At 38.5% G+C, this 20,459-nt stretch overlaps 1 protein-coding gene across 1 annotated transcript in view; it reads right to left on the reverse strand.

The window, feature by feature from the left end:
- Col4a5 (collagen type IV alpha 5 chain) overlaps positions 1 to 20,294 on the reverse strand; it is a 223,851-nt gene extending 203,557 nt beyond the window's left edge. The window contains exon 1 of the mRNA XM_021152696.3: positions 19,850 to 20,294. Coding sequence (XP_021008355.1) covers positions 19,850 to 19,930 — 81 coding nt within the window. The 5' untranslated portion in view covers positions 19,931 to 20,294. The remainder of the gene's footprint in view (positions 1 to 19,849) is intronic.
- Between the last annotated feature and the right edge of the window lie 165 nt (positions 20,295 to 20,459).

Raw genomic sequence — 20,459 nt, forward strand, 5'->3', positions numbered from 1 at the left:
TACATGCACAGCTTTCTAATCACTAAACTGTTGTGAGCTAGGACAAGTTTCTGAACAGACACCTTCCACAGCTGCCTCTGCATGGCACTAGCATCATATTTCACCAAGCTCTTTGTGTTCTCTGTATAATAATTTCGTTGTTTTCTGTAGAGCAAATGAGTACAAAAGTTGTAGTTTCTGGACTCTCTTGCCATCTTAAAATAACTAGATTAAAGATTTCTACCACTTGGTTCCATTGTGGTAGTTTGAATGAGAACTGCACTCAGGATCAGGCTCATATATTTAAATGATTGGTCCCTAGTAAGTGGAACTGTTTGGGAAGAATTAAGAGGTGTGGCCTTGTTAGAGGAGATTTGACCTTGCTGGAGGAGCTGTGTCTCTGGGGATGGGCCCAAACCAGGCCCCCCTCCCCTCCACTCTCTCCTAGCTGTTGATCAGGATGTAAAGCTCTCAGCTACTGTTCCATCACCAAGCCTATTTGCTTTCCACCATGATGATCATGGACTAATGGACTAACCCTCTAAAACTGTAAAGAGGTCCTCATATAAATGCTTTATTTTATATGACTTGCAATGGTCACAGTGTCTTTCGCAGCAATAAAACAGTAACTAACACCATCATATTAAAATTAAAACATAGTAACATTTAAAAGACTTATTTACAGTGCTGGAGAGATGACTCGGTGGTTAAGAGCATGTATTTTTTTTGCAGAGAGGCTAATAATTGGTTCCCAACAAGAACAACATATACATGTATGTATATGTATATGTATATATATATATGTATGCTGCATATACTGTATGATGCATATATATATATATATATGCATCATACAGTCATATACATAAAAGGAAAAGGATTAGTAGATTCTTACAAAAGATTTATTTAAAAGAGTAATAAATCCACAAAATTTAAGCATTCAACCCTAAAATCAGAAAGTACTCTGATATAAATGCATTAATATATCTTTCTTGCATGCAAAAGGAAATCATATTGTATTTATTAGATAGTGAGACCGTGAGAAGGACCTCCCCTTCCTTAAGAAATAAAGAATAGTCTTACAGAGAATATGTAGGAAATATCATAAATTTTCATGATGTCTCAGGTTTTTTTTAGGGAGTGGTCCATGAAATAGAGTTTCTCTGTGTATTCCTGACTATCCTACAACTTACCTTATAGACTAGGTTGGCCTCTTTTAAAAAAATGGATTCAAATTACCAGAAAAATTATTTGGTAAATGGCATTTATTAAAAGTTTAGCAGGTGAGTGCATTTTAATCTCACAAAATTTTATCTACTCATGTCTGCAAATTCATACAATAATTTGATCTTGCTTCAAATATCAAATTAGTGGTAAACGATACAATTTATGAAAATGTAGTATCTCTTCCAGAGTCCAACGTTTACTAAGAGTGTGAGACTAACAGACTATGGCTAGAGAATGAAAATACAGTCAGGCAACCCTTTTCCATGTCTATAAGCTGCTAAGTTGACTTAAAAAATGTCCATGCCTGTACCTTGACAACTCGGGCCATGGCTTAGAGAGGCATAGGGTGGCCTCTGAAAGATCCACCTGTCTCTGCCTCCTGAATATTGGAATTTAAAGATGTTCACCACCACGTATCTGTGTAGAGTCTTCTTTTTCTTTTTATAAATGAATTATTTATTTATTTTATGTAAATGAGTACACAGTAGCTGTCTTCAGACACACACCAGAAGAGGGCATCAGATCCCTTTACAGACGGTTGTGAGCCACCATGTGGCTGCTGGGAATTGAACTCAGGACCTCTGGAAGAGCCATCAGTGTTCTTAACCACTGAGCAATTTCTCCAGTCCCTAGTCTCTCCTTCTTAAGGCCACTTTCTCCAAATATCTGACTAAATGTTATATACATTATAAGAAACTCTAGAATTAAACCTAATTCTTTTACTTGTAGGAGGAATATTCAAATATTTTGATTTAATTGCTTAGTCTTATTTAATTACTCACTATGAAAAATGCAATTTGATTAAATAGATTATTATTTCCTTATAAATGATGGTTTGCTCTCTATATCCATTTGTAACCAATGCTAGATTTCTGTGACTAAATGAACAATTAAAGAATTAATTATAGTAGAAACCTGCTTCATTTGTAGAATTTGCCTTTGATTGTCTTCCATTAGCAAATAACAAGGGATTCAAGAGTCCCATTTCAACAGAGTGGCAGGCACCATCCTGCCTTTTGGTTAAAGGCCAGCAGAAGCTGCTAAAGGAATAAAGGACAATTGGACCTGCACAAATTATGAAGGTAAATATACTCAAGCATTCATGCATAAAATGAGAATCTGGATTCCTAAAATTAAAGGAGCCTATGTGACAGACATCACAGTAAAGATGTCTCTCCAATACCCTTCAAGATTTTCTTCTCTTAAAAAACCCAAACTAATTTTGTAATAAAGATTTAGTCAAGTGTCTGGGTGATTCATTTATAATGTCAATTAACAAGAATATATTTTGGAAAATGACTTTCAATCTGTGTTTGCTATGTTAAATAAGGGGATGAAATGATAGAATGATTACATTTTTAAAAGAAAATCATTAGATGATAGGGCCAAATCAACCAACCAAATGGCTGTAAATTGAGCATCAACTCTATAGTCCCTGTAGTAGATAGAAAATAATCTTAAGATTATCTCCTAGGCTCTCTTATAAATTATGGGTAGAAGTTTATATGGTAAAATCATTTTGAAAAGTAATTTGGCAAAAGCAGATACCTATCATTCAGACACTTAAAGTTCACCTATTTAAATGCCACCTGGAGAAGTAATTACACAACAGTTTGTGACTTTGTAGAGGAATACATTTTAATTGTAGAAGCTACAAAGTTGGCACGCAAGCAATGAAGCCATTTATGTATTGAGAAAACGCAGAGAGAAAACCAAGTAGGAATGGTACAAATGGATAGAGAGCCACTTGTTCCAAACATCCTGACAAGTTTAATTCTGCTGTTACTGCCTCAAGGATAACATAGATTAACAGAGTGAAGCTTTTGGAGTAGCACAGAAGGTAAGGTGAAAGAGAGAAAAGGGAATAGACAAATACACAGCTACTTAAGGAAAAACCTTCTAGGTTTCAATGGTGTAGGAGTAGTGAAAAGAGTCAGGGAGGAAGGCAGAAAAGCTTTACATTCCAGATGCATCACAAAACTTCCCTAGGAAAGGTAGACAGTTTGTGGATTGAGATTCATAATAGCCTTATTATAGGTAGAAGAAAGTGCCATTTAAAATGGGTGGGCTCTTTCACTTAAGGAAGAAAACTGAGGGAATGCAAAATTTGCAGAATTTGAATCTAGGTCCTTGTGAATAAATACCCTAGATCATTTTAATAAAATGTTGTTAAATGATGACACAAGTAAAATGGCCAAAGGGAGGAATTATGGAAGGGATAAAGTTAAACAGAAGGTATTGGATTCCTGGAGCTGGAATTATGGGGGGTTGGAGAGAATTTAACAGTCTAACCACTGAAACACACCCCCACCTTTTTTTGATATACTTTGATTGTTCTGTTTTAACATGTATGGAATAATCTCAGGATCAGATCATAATCCCAGAAGGCTTTAAACCTTGTCCTAATCACATTTACAAACTTACCTTGGACAGTTAACTTCTGTGTGACTCACATAAACATTCACACATAAGGAAAGACTAAGCATTATATAATCCAAAATCTTTAGGTATAGGAATGAAACAATCATGAGAATAAATAGATACTATACAGAGTGAGACAAGATAATTTACATGGATATATCACACAAGTGGTTAATATTTAGAATATATAATGAGTTCTAAAATCCAGTAGAACAAAATCAATTAATCCAGATAAAAACTGAGCATATTTGTAATCCAGGAACTTGAGGGGCAAAAAGGAGAATATCACATGATCTTGAGGTCAGCCTGGGCTACAGAATGAGATCCTGTCTTAAAGAAACAAGGCAGGGGGGGGCTGGGATATGACCTACTGGATAAGAGTGCTTGCTATGAAAGCTCAGGGACCTTGTTTCAGATTCTAGGCAGCCACAAAATGCCAAGAATGACTTTGCATGCCTATAACTCACAAACTGAGAAATGTAGTCAGGAGGATGCAAGAAATGCAGTGACCAGCCTTACCCAAAATTTGAACTTCAGGTTCAGCAAGAGACTCTGTCTCAAAAAATACATGGAAATAATAAAGAAGGCACCCAATGCCCTCCTTTATCCTCTGCATGCATGCTCATGGACACGGACACAAACACACACACACGCACACACACACACACACACACACATACGCACACACACCTAAGCATGCACCTATGCACACACTCAGGTATGCATGCACGCATGCGCGCAAACCAGTACGTTCTTGCAATGATACAGAGAAAAAGGCAACAGTTGGAACATTGTTGGGTGGAGTGCAAGTTAAACCAGCCATTATGGAATGTATGGGCATTCTTCAATTATTAAAAGTAGACCTATTATCTGATTCAGCAGTCTCAATACTGAGTATATAACAGAAGCAAATTAAATCTGTATGTGACATCTATGCATCAGTGTTCACTGCAGCATGGTTCACAATAAAGAATACAATGAACCTAAGTGTCCATTCCTAGATAATGAAAAAAGAAGCAATGCACATATACACTGAATAATATCCAGTCATATAAAAGAACAAACACAGGTCCTTACAACAACATGGGAGGAATGTAATTTGTTATGTTATGTGAAAAAAGTAAGGCGCATTAAGACACATACTAAAAATCTCCCCTACACAGTCTATAAATAAGATCAGAGAATTTGCTAATCAAAGAGTAATTTCCAGAGGTTGCAGAAATTACATAGGGAAACTGAATAGCCATTTTAAAACACCACACAGCAGTATATTTATGTATATGCTTTATGTGTCAATTATAAATAAATATAACATTTTGCTGTTGTAATGCTTTTATTTTTATTGTTATACTTTACAAATGTTATATCCTTACTGAAACCTCCCATACCTCCACTCCTCCCACCCCTCCAATATACCCTCTCCCCTAGATCTTTAGAAATAAATTAGTAGGCCTCCCAGGGCTATCAACTTAATATGATATAACAAATTGCAATAAGACTAGGCACAATCTTTCAAATTAAGACTTCAGTGTCCCAAGGGGAGGCAAAGAGTCAGAGACACCTCCCCAACGCTTTTGGGAACCCTACAAAAACCCCAAGCTAAACGACCACAGAGTTTATGCAGAGAGAACCTAGCACAGATCCATGCAGGTCCCATGACTGCCACTTCAGTCTTTGTGAGCCCATATGAGCTCAGGTTAGTTGATTTTGTATGCTGTGTTCTCCTCTGCCTCCTAGAATCCTTACTCTTGCTATTCAGGGTACCCCTGCCTTCCTCTAGTGTTCAGAGAATATAATTTTTAAAAAGTAAAAACAGCACTATTTCTTTAACAAATGTCATTGCTAAAAAAAGTTCGCATAATTTATGTGTAGATATGTGTCCTGATTATTAGCATCTAATTCATGATTCAAAAAATTAAAGTAGCAAAAGTGTTTAACACATTAATTACTCAGGATAGAGGCAGTAATAGTTAGAGATTAAAAAACAAAATAAGAAATGTTCATGGAGGGCTGGAGAGATGGCTCAGCAGTTAAGAGCGCTGACTGCTCTTCCAGAGGTCCTGAGTTCAAATCCCAGTAACCACATGGTGGCTCACAACTATCTGTAATGAGATCTGACCCCTCTTCTGTTGTGTCTGAAGACAACTACAGTCTACTTAGATACAATAAAGAAAAAGAAAAAGAAAAAAGAAATGTTCATGGAATAACTGATTAAAATAGTGAAAATCTTGAATTTTAAAAATATATCTTACTAAAGTAGGAAGACAGTGAAGGGTGTATTGTGTAATTCAAACACTCAGAAGTCTGGAGCAGAAGGTTTGCAAGATGGAGGGAAGAATGGGCTAAGTAGAAAGATCCTGCCTTAACAAGAAAACAAGAAGTTGAATGCATAAATTGTGGTCTGCAGAAATATAAATTGTATTTATAGAAGCTACTTAAAATTAATGTTTTTGAAGTAGAATTTTCATACTCTAAGATAAAGATTTTGTAACTTTACAACTAAAATTAAATCACAATATATGAGCCCATACTTAAACTATTTTTAAAAACTATGTATATAAAAAGGAAAATCACCAAAGGTAATAGAAGGTATTTCTAGACTGCTAGTAGAATTGTAGTCAGATTTTTCTTTGTTCCATTATATTTTTTCTTATTTTCTAATTTCCCAATGTTGATCAAATATCACTTGTCATAGACAAAACAGTCAGCAAAAACTCTTTAAATAGGGAGCATATAATTATTGCCTCCAAATAATGATAATATAATAAAGAGAACAAATAAAATTCTATAAAATAAAATGATCAAGCTCAGACTAGTCTAGAAAACGCTAAATATTACATTTGTTCAAAGAAAGGTATAATCAGCAAATGCTGTGGTATTATGGAGAAACAAGAATGCTCCATTAAAGCAGGAAATTATATTAATTTTATTGATAATTGTCTAACACACACACACACAGAGAGAGAGAGAGAGAGAGAGAGAGAGAACTCTTTTGTTATTAGGAGTTCAATATGCATCTGCTGAAAATGTAACATATTATTTTGTTAGAACTGAGCAACAGCTGATAAGCAAGAAAGAGAACCAAAATATCTATCCTGTACTGTGTTTTAGAAAACCTTTCATGTGGTACAATGGAAAGAGTATACTGGGCTCTTCCGGCCTGACCAGCACCAGAGTAGCTAGAGCGCAGGGTCGGCTGACACTCACCAACTACCCATAACACCTACCACAGGATCTTAAGACTTCTGGTGAGTGGAACACAGCTTCTGCTCCAATACACTTGCACGCAGGACCTGAGACTGCATTAGATAGGGAAGCAGAAAACCGGCCTGAGTAGGGCCACAGGCCTCTTCCGGCCTGACCAGCACCAGGGTAGCTACAGCGCAGGGTCGGCTGACACCCGCCAGCTACCCACGACACCCACCACAGAATTTTGAGACTTCTGGTGAGTGGAACACAGCTTCTGCTCCAGTCCAAGCATGCAGGACCTGAGACTGCTTTGGTTGGGGAGGCAGAAATCCGGCCTGAGTAGGGCCACAAGCCTCTTCCGGTCAGAACAGCACAGGGTAGCTAGGGCGCAGGGTCGGCTGACACTCGCCAGCTACCCACAACACCTGCCACAGGATCTTAAGACTTCTGGTGAGTGGAACACAGCTTCTGCTCCAATCCAATTGCACGCGGGACCTGAGACTGCATTAGTTAGGGAAGCAGAAAACCGGCCTGAGTAGGGCCACAGGCCTCTTCCGGTCTGACCAGCACCAGGGTACCTACAGCGCAGGGTCGGCTGACACCCCCCAGCTACCCACAACACCCGCCACAGGATTTTGAGACTTCAGGTGAGTGGAACACAGAGTCTGCTCCAATCTTTAAACAGTGACAACGATAACAACTAACCCCAGAGATTACCAGATGGCGAAAGGTAAATGTAATAATCAATCCTACTAACAGAAACCAAGACCACTCACCATCATCAGAACCCAGCACTCCCAATTCGCCCAGTCCAGGGCACCCCAACACACCTGAAAAGCTAGACACGGATCTAAAAGCATATCTCATGATGATGGTAGAGGACATCAAGAAGGACTTTAATAACTCACTTAAAGAATTACAGGAGAACATGGCTAAAGAGTTACAAGTCCTTAAAGAAAAACAGGATAACATAATCAAACAGGTAGAAGTCCTTACAGAAAAACAGGAAAACACATCCAAACAGATGATGGAAATGAACAAAACCATACTAGACCTAAAAAGGGAAGTAGACACAATAAAGAAAACCCAAAATGAGGCAACACTGGTGTACTGGCTATTTTTGTGTCAACTTGACACAGCTGGAGTTATCACAGAGAAAGGAGCTTCAGTTGAGGAAATGCCTCCATGAGATCCAACTGTAAGGCATTTTCTCAATTAGTGATCAAGGGGGAAAGGCCCCTTGTGGGTGGGACCATCCCTGGGCTGGTAGTCTTGGGTTCTATAAGAGAGTAGGCTGAGCAAGCCAGAGGAGGCAAGCCAGTAAAGAACATCCCTCCATGGCCTCTGCATCAGCTCCTGCTCCCTGACCTATCTGAGTTCCAGTCCTGACTTCCTTTGGTGATGAACAGCAGCATGGAAGTGTAAGCCGAATAAACCCTTTCCTCCTCAACTTGCTTCTTGGTCATGATGTTTGTGCAGGAATAGAAACCCTGACTAAGACAAATTGGTACTGGGAGTGGGGTATTCCTGTGACAACCTGACCATGTTTTGGGGAGGACTGTGGAAGGACTTTGGAACTTTGGGCTTGAAGATCCATTCGTTGTTAAGAGCTCTGTCAGATGTTGTGTAGGAGCTTGGAAGATAATGCTGAGAACAGTGCAGAAGATGGAGGCCTGGTTTGTGAAATTTCAGGGGGAAAATTAAAGACTCTCTTCAGGGCCTTTGCTGTTTTTATTGTGAAGATTTTGTAGTTCTGGTTAGCTGGGGCTGAAGAATCAGCTGTGGTTAACAAGATACCAGAACTACTAAAGCAAAAACTTTGCATTACTGGGACTATTGATGCTGGTTAGCTGGAGCTAAGAAATTAGCGGTGATTAAGAAGAGACCAGCATCGTTGAGGTGACATCTTCTGGGAAGTGTTTTCTGAAAGCACAAAGAGGCTGTGTTCCAGAGATAGGCAAGGTTGTACTCCTTCTGCAGTGGGACTTGGTAATGTGTAAGGGTCACCCAGGTGGTACTGGTTTTGAAGGCATGAAGGGGTCACATAGCAGCTCAGGCTCGGCACTGTGAGAGGCCATGGAAGGCCGTTGGTGAAGGTGCAGCCCCAGTTGCAATTGAAGGCCCAGGACTGAAGGGGTCATGCAGTGTTTTGGAGATGCCAGTACCACGAGATGACCACCAAGAGCAGCAGCAGCAGTGGAGTACAGGCATCTGGAGCCCAGAGGACGACGTGTGTGCTACAAAGGGCATGGCTGGAGAAGTGACCCAAGCCCTTGGAGGAGCCCAGAAGATCGTGAGTTGGATCCCAGACGTTGGACGGTTGGAGATTGATTTTTGCTTTGATTGTGACTGTGCCCTGATATTTTCCCTCTTGAAGGAAGAAACTGTTTTAGTGGAGCCCACAGTTAAGAGACTTTTAATTGTAAAAAGACTTTGGATTTTAAAAGAGATGGTTATTTTAAAGAGATTGAAATTTTAAGAATATGTAAAGACTGTGGGACTTTTAAAGTTATTTAGATCTTGGGGATGAATAAGAATGTAAGGGTTGAGGCTTACTAGTGATGTGTTTGTGTGTCAAGTTGACAAGGAGTCAATTGTACTGGCTATTTTTGTGTCAACTTGACACAGCTGGAGTTATCACAGAGAAAGGAGCTTCAGTTGAGGAAATGCCTCCATGAGATCCAACTGTAAGGCATTTTCTCAATTAGTGATCAAGGGGGAAAGGCCCCTTGTGGGTGGGACCATCCCTGGGCTGGTAGTCTTGGGTTCTATAAGAGAGTAGGCTGAGCAAGCCAGAGGAGGCAAGCCAGTAAAGAACATCCCTCCATGGCCTCTGCATCAGCTCCTGCTCCCTGACCTATCTGAGTTCCAGTCCTGACTTCCTTTGGTGATGAACAGCAGCATGGAAGTGTAAGCCGAATAAACCCTTTCCTCCTCAACTTGCTTCTTGGTCATGATGTTTGTGCAGGAATAGAAACCCTGACTAAGACAACTGGAGATAGAAACCCTAGGAAAGAAATCTGGAACCATAGATATGAGCATCAGCAACAGAATACAAGAGATGGAAGAGAGAATCTCAGGTGCAGAAGATTCCATAGAGAACATCGGCACAACAATCAAGGAAAATGTAAAATGCAAAAAGATCCTAACTCAAAACATCCAAGAAATACAGGACACAATGAGAAGACCAAACCTACGGATAATAGGAGTGGATGAGAATGAAGATTTTCAACTCAAAGGACCAGCAAACATCTTCAACAAAATTATAGAAGAAAACTTCCCAAATCCAAAGAAAGAGATGCCCATGAACATACAAGAAGCCTACAGAACTCCAAATAGACTGGACCAGAAAAGAAATACCTCCCGACACATAATAATCAGAACAACAAATGCACTAAATAAAGATAGAATACTAAAAACAGTAAGAGAAAAAGGCCAAGTAACATATAAAGGAAAGCCTATCAGAATTACACCAGATTTCTCACCAGAGACTATGAAAGCCAGAAGATCCTGGACAGATGTTATACAGACACTAAATGAACACAAATTCCAGCCCAGGCTACTATACCCAGCCAAACTCTCAATTAACATAGAGGGAGAAACCAAACTATTCCACAACAAAACCAAATTCACACATTATCTCTCTATGAATCCAGCCCATCAAAGGATAATAACAGGAAAAAAACAATACAAGGACGGGAACCACTCCCTAGAAACAACAAGAAGGTAATCCCTCAACAAACCTAAAAGAAGACAGCCACAAGAACAGAATGCCAACTTTAACAACAAAAATAACAGGAAACAACAATTACTTTTCCTTAATATCTCTTAATATCAATGGACTCAACTCCCCAATAAAAAGACATAGACTAACAAACTGGCTACACAAACAAGACCCAACATTTTGCTGTTTACAGGAAACTCATCTCAGAGAAAAACATAGACACTACCTCAGAATGAAAGGCTGGAAAACAATTTTCCAAGCAAATGGTAGGAAGAAACAGGCTGGAGTAGCCATTCTAATATCTGATAAGATTGACTACCAACCCAAAGTCATCAAAAAAGACAGGGAGGGGCACTTCATACTCATCAAAGGTAAAATCCTCCAAGAGGAACTATCAATCCTGAATATCTATGCTCCAAATACAAAGGCAGCCACATTCATTAAAGAAACTTTAGTAAATCTCAAAGCACACATTGCACCTCATACAATAATAGTGGGAGACTTCAACACACCACTTTCACCAATGGACAGATCATGGAAACAGAAACTAAACAGGGACACAGTGAAACTAACAGAAGTTATGAAACAAATGGATCTGGCAGATATCTACAGAACATTCTATCCTAAAACAAAAGGATATACCTTCTTCTCAACACCTCATGGTACCTTCTCCAAAATTGACCACATAATTGGTCACAAAACAGGCCTCAACAGATACAAAAATATTGAAATTGTCCCATTCATCCTATCAGATCACCATGGACTAAGGCTGATCTTCAATAACAAAATAAAGAATAGAAAGCCAACATTCACGTGGAAACTGAACAACACTCTTCTCAATGATACCTTGGTCAAGGAAGGAATAAAGAAAGAAATTAAGGACTTTTTAGAGTTCAATGAAAATGAAGCCACAAAATACCCAAACTTATGGGACGCAATGAAAGCATTTCTAAGAGGAAAACTCATAGCTCTGAGTGCCTCCAAAAAGAAACTAGAGAGAGCACACATTAGCAGCTTGACAACACACCTAAAAGCACTAGAACAAAAGAAAGCAAATTCACCCAAGAGGAGTAGACGGCAGGAAATAATCAAACTCATGGGCGAAATCAACCAAGTGGAAACAAGAAGAACTCTTCATAGAATCAACCAATCAAGGAGCTGGTTCTTTCAGAAAATTAACAAGATAGATAAACCCTTAGCCAGACTCACTAGAGGGCACAGGGAAAGCATCCTAATTAACAAAATCAGAAATGAAAATGGAGACATAACAACAGATCCTGAAGACATCCAAAACAACATCAGATCCTTCTACCAAAGGCTATACTCAACAAAACTGGAGAACCTGGATGAAATGGAGAAGTTCCTAGACAGATACCAGGTACCAAAGTTGAATCAAGATCAGGTTAATGATCTAAACAGTCCTATATCCCCCAAAGAAATAGAAGCAGTCATTAACAGTCTCCCAACCAAAAAAAGCCCAGGACCAGATGGGTTTAGTGCAGAGTTCTATCAGACCTTCAAAGAAGATCTAATCCCAGTTCTTCACAAATTATTCCACAAAATAGAAACAGAAGGTACTCTACCAAACTCATTCTATGAAGCCACAATTACTCTGATACCTAAACCACAAAAAGACCCAACAATGATAGAAAACTTCAGACCAATATCCCTTATGAATATTGATGCAAAAATCCTCAATAAAGTTCTTGCTAACCGAATCCAAAAACACATCAAAACAATCATCCATCCTGACCAAGTAGGTTTCATCCCAGGGATGCAGGGATGCTTCAATATACAGAAATCCATCAACGTAATCCAGTATATAAACAAACTCAAAGACAAAAACCACATGGTCATCTCGTTAGATGCGGAAAAAGCATTTGACAAGATCCAACACCCATTCATGATAAAAGTCTTGGAAAGATCAGGAATTCAAGGCCCATACCTAAACATGATAAAAGCAATCTACAGCAAACCAGTAGCCAACATCAAAGTAAATGGTGGGAAGCTTGAAGCAATCCCTCTAAAATCAGGGACTAGACAAGGCTGTCTACTTTCTCCATACCTATTCAACATTGTACTTGAAGTCCTAGCCAGAGCAATTCGACAAACAAAAGGAGATCAAAGGGATACAAATTGGAAAAGATGAAGTCAAAATATCACTTTTTGCAGATGATATGATAGTATATATAAGTGACCCAAAAAATTCCACCAGAGAACTCCTAAACCTGATAAACAGCTTCGGTGAAGTAGCTGGATATAAAATTAACTCAAACAAATCAATGGCCTTTCTCTACACAAAGAATAAACATGCTGAGAAAGAAATTAGGGAAACATCACCCTTCTCAATAGTCACAAATAATATAAAATATCTTGGCGTGACTCTACCTAAGGAAGTGAAAGATCTGTATAATAAAAACTTCAAGTCTCTGAAGAAAGAAATTCTAGAAGATCTCAGAAGATGGAAAGATCTCCCATGCTCATGGATTGGCAGGATCAACATTGTAAAAATGGCTATCTTGCCAAAAGCAATCTACAGATTCAATGCAATCCCCATCAAAATTCCAAATCAATTCTTCAACGAATTAGAAAGTGCAATCTGCAAATTCATCTGGAATAACAAAAAACCTAGGATAGCAAAAACTCTTCTCAAGGATAAAAGAACCTCTGGTGGAATCACCATGCCGGACCTAAAGCTTTACTACAGAGCAATTGTGATAAAAACTGCATGGTACTGGTATAGTGACAGACAAATAGACCAATGGAATAGAATTGAAGACCCAGAAATGAACCCACACACCTATGGTCACTTGATCTTCGACAAGGGAGCTAAAACCATCCAGTGGAAGAAAGACAGCATTTTCAACAAATGGTGCTGGCACAACTGGTTGTTAACATGTAGAAGAATGCAAATCGATCCATTCCAATCTCTTTGTACTAAGGTCAAGTCTAAGTGGATCAAGGAACTTCACATAAAACCAGAGACACTGAAACTTATAGAGGAGAATGTGGGGAAAAGCCTTGAAGATATGGGCACAGGGGAAAAATTCTTGAATAGAACAGCAATGGCTTGTGCTGTAAGATCGAGAATTGACAAGTGGGACCTCATGAAACTGTAAAGCTTCTGCAAGGCAAAAGACACCATCAATAAGACAAAAAAAACACCAACAGATTGGGAAAGTATCTTTACCTATCCTAAATCAGATAAGGGACTAATATCCAATATATATAAGGAACTCAAGAAGGTGGACTCCAGAAAATCAAACAACCCCATGAAAAAATGGGGCTCCGAACTGAACAAAGAATTCTCACCTGAGGAATACCGAATGGCAGAGAAGCACCTGAAAAAATGTTCAACATCCTTAATCATCAGGGAAATGCAAATCAAAACAACCCTGAGATTCCACCTCACACCAGTCAGAATGGCTAAGATCAAAAATTCAGGTGACAGCAGATGTTGGCGAGGATGTGGAGAAAGAGGAACACTCCTCCATTGTTCGTGGGATTGCAAGCTTGTACAACCACTCTGGAAATCAGTCTGGCGGTTCCTCAGAAAATTGGACATAGTACTACCGGAGGATCCAGCAATACCTCTCCTGGGCATATATCCAGAAGATGTCCCTACCGGTAAAAAGGACACATGCTCCACTATGTTCATAGCAGCCCTATTTATAATAGCCATAAGCTGGAAACAACCCAGATGTCCCTCAACAGAGGAATGGATACAGAAATTATGGTACATTTACACAATGGAGTACTACTCAGCTATTAAAAAGAATGAATTTATGAAATTCCTAGCCAAATGGATGGACCTGGAGGGCATCATCTTGAGTGAGGTAACACTATCACAAAGGAACTCACACAATATATATTCACTGATAAGTGGATATTAGCCCAAAACTTAGGATACCCAAGATATAAGATACAATTTGCTAAACGCATGAAACTCAAGAAGAATGAAGACCAAAGTGTGGACACTGTGCCCCTTCTTAGAATTGGGAACAAAACATCCATGGAAGGAGTTACAGAGACAAAGTTTGAGCTGCAATGAAAGGATGGACCATCTAGAGACTGCCGTATCCAGGGATCCATCCCATAATCAGCTTCTAAATGCTGACACCATTGCATACACTAGCAAGATTTTGCTGAAAGGACCCAAATATAGTTGTCTCATGTGAGATGATGCCGGGGCCTAGCAAACACAGGAGTGGATCCTCACAGTCAGCTATTGGATGGATCACAGGGCTCCCAATGGAGAAGCTAGAGAAAGTACCCAAGGAGCTAAAGGGATCTGCAACCCTATAGTTGGAACAACATGATGAACTAACCAGTACCCCAGAGCTCTTGTCTCTAGCTGCATATGTATCGAAAGATGGCCTAGTTGGCCATTACTGGAAAGAGAGGCCCATTGGACTTGCAAACGTTATATTCCCCAATATAGGGGAATGCCAGGGCCAAAAGAATGGGAATGGGTGGGTAGGGAATTGGGGGGCGCTATGGGTGACTTTTGGGATAGCATTGGAAATGTAATTGAGGAAAATATGTAATAAAAAATATTAAAAAATTAAAAAAATAAATGCATATCACAGAACCAGAAAAAAAAAGAGTATACTGTAAAAAGTAATGTACAAGAAAGCTGAATCACAGGAAATATCATGATGTGCCTTTAAAGCCATGTAGAGAATGAATGGAACAGACTTAGCAAGTTGTAGATGAGGTTGTAGCTAACTGCAGAAGGACTTGTTTAGCATGTTCAAGATTCTGGGGTTCAATTCCCAGCATCTCCCTTATCCTCTCCCCAAAACTCCCAAAACAAGAGATCCCACCACAGCAAATATGTGTGTTTATTCAGTGATATTTAACTACAATTTGAGATATTGTTATGAATTATAATTTCAACATATAGAAAGCTTCTAATAGATTGAAGTCAGAAGCAAATATTCATATGTATGTACTGTTCCATTTAGGTACATTGCCTACAGCTGTGTGTGTGTGTGTGTGTGTGTGATAGGATTATAGATAAAACTAAGATAGTGTGTATTTCCTAGGCTTGTCTGCTGAAAGGGCTATAAAATGACAGTTCAATCACAATGATCATGCCAAGCATCCACACCTTGGTTTCTAAATACCTCTATTTTGTTAATAGAATAGACTCATTGGTGAACTGGCTCGTCCCTAAATTAGAAGAAGGAAAGGAGATGACCATTTTATGATGCTAGTAATAGAGGAAATGCTCAAAGCTGATGGAAACACATTAAAGGATATAGAAACAGCTGCGAATAGACTCCAGGTCTGTATATATTTATAATAATTTCAGTAGATACTTGTAATAAAATAATAATTTATTATAAATAAAAATAAAGAAAATATTTATTTTGTTACATATCAAATAAATAATTATATAGTAAATTTAAAACAGTGAAAATGTATTATAGTAAAATTTGATATTTTTGTGTAGAAATTTTTTGAAAATTGAAAGCACCTTTGGCAAATTTAACTACAACAATCACTAATGCCAGAAACATTAACAGATGCTAGAATTTCTGAAGAAACTATCATGAGATATAGATTATTTGGCTTCCTAGACTCTCTCCCAATATCACCCTGTACAGTCTAATAAGATCAGCTTATTCATAAAGGAAAGAAAATGACTTTGTAGTGGACAAATTTGGCAGACACTATTCTAACCAATCTGTCAAGGGTAATCCAAGGTGAAAAGAGTATCATATCTTGCAAACAGCAACAGTCAAGTAAAAACACGGAAAATTATGCACTCTTAAAAAAAATAACACAATGGGTACATACAGAAATATATACATAATACTGTAGACACAGAGCTGGGGGTGGGGTATATTGTAAAGTGTTTGGATAGTGGGCGCAATGTCCTGAATTTGATTATTAAAACTACAAAACAATACATATAAAAATAGATGGTTGAGTGAACAAAGCAACATATGAAGGTGTAGGTAAGTTAGTAAAAAACAACAAAGTGAATTGATCATTTTTGACAAGACTGTACCACCATATATTTCCTATTTATGACAACAGGAATATTTCTGGACATTTCTGCATACTTCAAACTAACTGAGGAAGCTTAAAAGAAACACAGGTCAATTATTTTCATGGAAAAATCATCTATCATGAGTTGTAGGTGTTTTATAAATCTAAATTTTATTGAGATTACATAAAATCATTTAACCTGTGATTGCTTTTAGATTGCATTTAAACTATTTCATTCTGCATAGACATAGAGATCAAATTAATCTTTAGAAAGTAAATTTATTTACATTATGCTATACTACTTAACATAAAATAAGCAGTAATAGATGCAAACCCCATTATCACAAACATTGCATCTTCTGTGCCTAAAAAATGTAATATAGATTCATATATACGTTAACATAGCATAATTCTATAGATTACATTCAAAGGAGACAATATAAGAGACTTAGTGGCAAACTCTGAATTTGAAATTCCCAGCACTATAATTCACAACCTATGTGATTTTTAGCAAGTTGCTTAACCTCTGTTTTATAGTTTTCTCATCTAGTAAGTAACTCTTGATACACACACACACACACACACACACACACACACACACAATACATTAATACTCTCTTAAGAAAACAAATCACAGAGCAAATTCAGTACACGTGGAACCTTGGGTTCAATCCCTACTATCACATAAAGGACTAAATATCAAAATTTGTCTTACTATCCTAGCATAGTACTTAGCACATAATAAACACTGAACAATGTAAACACAAACAATAATGAAAGCAAGATGACCATTTTTTTATAGAATAGAACATTTCACAGAAAAAAAAATCATGGCCAAAAGCCTTGCTCTTACACTTGACAAGTTCTTATAAATGGTCACAAGGTACACAGTATGGTTTAAATTGTAGAAATAATACTATAACTTCCAAGAAAAACAAAAATAACTCACAAACATTTGTATGCTAGAAGTAGTATAATTCTCCATATTATTTATAGACATATTAAATATACAAGCTTATCTCTTTGACAGAGTTTGTATAGCCATAGTCACCTTAACATTTAAAAACATGATTTTTTTCTATCACTAAAAATGATCCTTCCAGACTAAAGTTGCCCTGTTTTCTTGCTGCTGACCATTCAATACCTGGGTTATTGTATTCTACCTAGCGAACATTCTAGCTTAAAAAAAAAAGTTCACGTATTTTTGTTATCTAAATTTGGCATGACTCCAGAGATAGTAAAGTCATATAACTATGAAAAAGTAAATTAATTTAAGAAGTAATGTTCTTCCTGATAGAAAAGCCTCCATATTAGACGACATTGGTGAAAAACTAAGCCAACCACAGCACTCTGGAGAAGGTGGCCAATAACCCCAGCGCAAGTATGGAGAGCAGATACCATTCATACTTTTGAGATGATTAAAACTTTCCTTTAACTAGGGCATTTATTTGTGAGGAAGGAACAACAAACCCCTAGATTTGAAAGAGGAACAAAATTCTAACCATAGGAAAGTGTGAACTAAAAAGTCCTTTAAAAACTGTATAGGAGGGGGAAAATTCCAATTACTTCACAAACACTTGTTACTTTAAGAAGACAAAAGTAAGCTTGCACATAAGTTTTGTCAAACAAAAAGTCTTATTTTTAATATAAATGAACTTAAATTGGCATGCGGTGTTGTTATACACACTAGTATAAATGGTAACTAGTGCATATTTATTACTAGCAAGATCACGAAGAGGAAGGATTGCTTCAGAAGTCATCCACAAAGTTTTTGCCCATAGGGCAAATGCTATAAACTATAGGCACTAAGATGAGCTTCAAATGAACTATTTTCTATAGCCCAATTATAATTTATTCTAACCATCTTTAGCCATATCAACTGTAGAAACCATACCCCATCAAAAATGCTCTGCACCAAAAGAACATTATTAAGTTGTATATCTACTTTGATAGAGGAAAATGATAGTATGCATAACTAAAACATTTTATATGTGCAAGTTTTCCAGCAGATTTTTTATCATAATTATGTTGTGATTACAATAACATAAAAGTTACTTTTTGTACCAGCAGTATACACAGTTTTTCTAGCATATGCAGAGGGCAATGCGATTTGAGGTGTGCTGAGTCCAAAAGGAAGCCTGTCAGCTAACTTTGATATAGACCCAGATGTCTGTAATATTGTAGCTGCATCTAAAGGATTGATAGTCACTCAACCATGTGAAGGCCTAAGCTATGATGCCATATTTAAGTGGTTTTAAACATCCATTATGTGTACTCAAATATAATACTTAAATAATTTGTCACACATTTAGTTGTTCACAGTTTATATGAAATTAAGTAGGGTGGACTTCAAACTGGAGAACATTTTCTGCAGCAAAGCCCTTCATTCCTTTGCATTTACCTCTTATCTCCAGAAGGAGAGTGGGTGTTGGGACTACCCAGATTCCCTGCTCAGGAACAGACTGTGGTATCCAGTCTACATTCCTAAAGGCAAGTGGAACTTTTTGCTCTGTCATTTCGTGTGAGCATCCTCCCCCACTCTTCTAACCCATAGAGCTCATTCCCATTGAAAAACTGAGACTTCTTGTCCTTTAAATGGTTGGAAGGCAAACTCTCAAGTTGTTCAGGTGCCTTTATGAGTTTAAAAAGTGCAAGCCAACAGAAAACCATAACTTTTTTTTAATGTGTAAAACTCCTGAAGCATAAGGCTATGTATGCTTCTTTACTTCGTCCTGGTTGATATGTTATTTTATCTTTTGTAAAAGAATGATGTCAACAGGTCAGAAAACAGGGCAGAATTTTACAAACCTGGGGTTGGGGGTGGGTTCATGTGGCTTAAGAAAAGAGCATATGCCAAGAGAAGAACTCCATCAAGGCTATTACCACACTGACCACAGTTCAATTTTAGAGGAACCAAATTTTAATCTATAAACCAAGGTTAAATCGTGCTTGGGCTGGGTCCAAGTAGTGAAAAAAGCTAGCTGGTAGTCAGCTACCCTAGGTGGGGGATAGAGAGGAAGAAAAGTTTTAAATATCCTTCCTCCAGAGCCCAGTGACCCATTAATGTGCCTCCCACACCCTCTGCCCACTCCGGGCTCCACTCTTGCCCCTGAAGAGGTAGCTACAGAGAAGTAAGCGGCCCTGTTTTTAAACACTTGGAATTTTCCCTCAGACCAGAGTTGGGAATTATATTTCTTTCTACTTAAAGCCAATTTTGACTTCCCTGGTCAAGGTCAAAGAGTAGGGAAGGTAAAGGCTCCAGTGGTTTCTGTTGGAGCTAGCAGGGATGGGGCGGGAGGGAGGACTTACCGCAGCCTCTGCGGGCTGCCCCCACAGACACAGGGCCAGTAAGAACCAGCCGGCAGCCAGGCACACTCCACGCACTTGCATTCTTCTCTGGCTCCTGCAGCTCCGTCAGCACCCGCAGGGAATCCCAGGTTCCTTCAGACCGATTGACATAATCTTGAAGTGTTATTGGGAAGAGAGCTAGAAAGGGGACAGTGAGTGTCCCGCTTATGCTGGTGCACTTGGGGGAAGAGATTTATAAGAGGGGAGCGATTAAAATAAGAGAGAGAGAGAGAGAGAGAGAGAGAGAGAGAGAGAGAGAGAGAGCAAGAACAAGAAAAGAAAGCTGTTCTTCCCTCCCCCTCCCCTCCCCAAAGCCGATCTCTCAGGAGCACTTTGCCTTCTGTTGGGACTTGCAAACTTTCCTCACTCAATGTCCTACAAATCTACTTTCCTCGCTCTCTTCCCTGCACTGCCCCCTCCCCGCCGGGGCTGGGGAATTTGAGTATCACTCCGCCAGTGCTTCCCACTGCACCGGCAACCTGCGAGGGAGTGACGCTCAGTTATTTGAGGGAGGGAAACTTCAAGACAAGTTGACTGACCACCACAAGTCCAACCAAAAAGATTTCTCGTT

The sequence above is a fragment of the Mus caroli genome, unplaced genomic scaffold (assembly GCF_978045245.1).
Source record: "Mus caroli unplaced genomic scaffold, Mus_caroli_1 scaffold_5, whole genome shotgun sequence".
In the NCBI taxonomy this organism is placed as follows: Eukaryota; Metazoa; Chordata; class Mammalia; order Rodentia; family Muridae; genus Mus; species Mus caroli.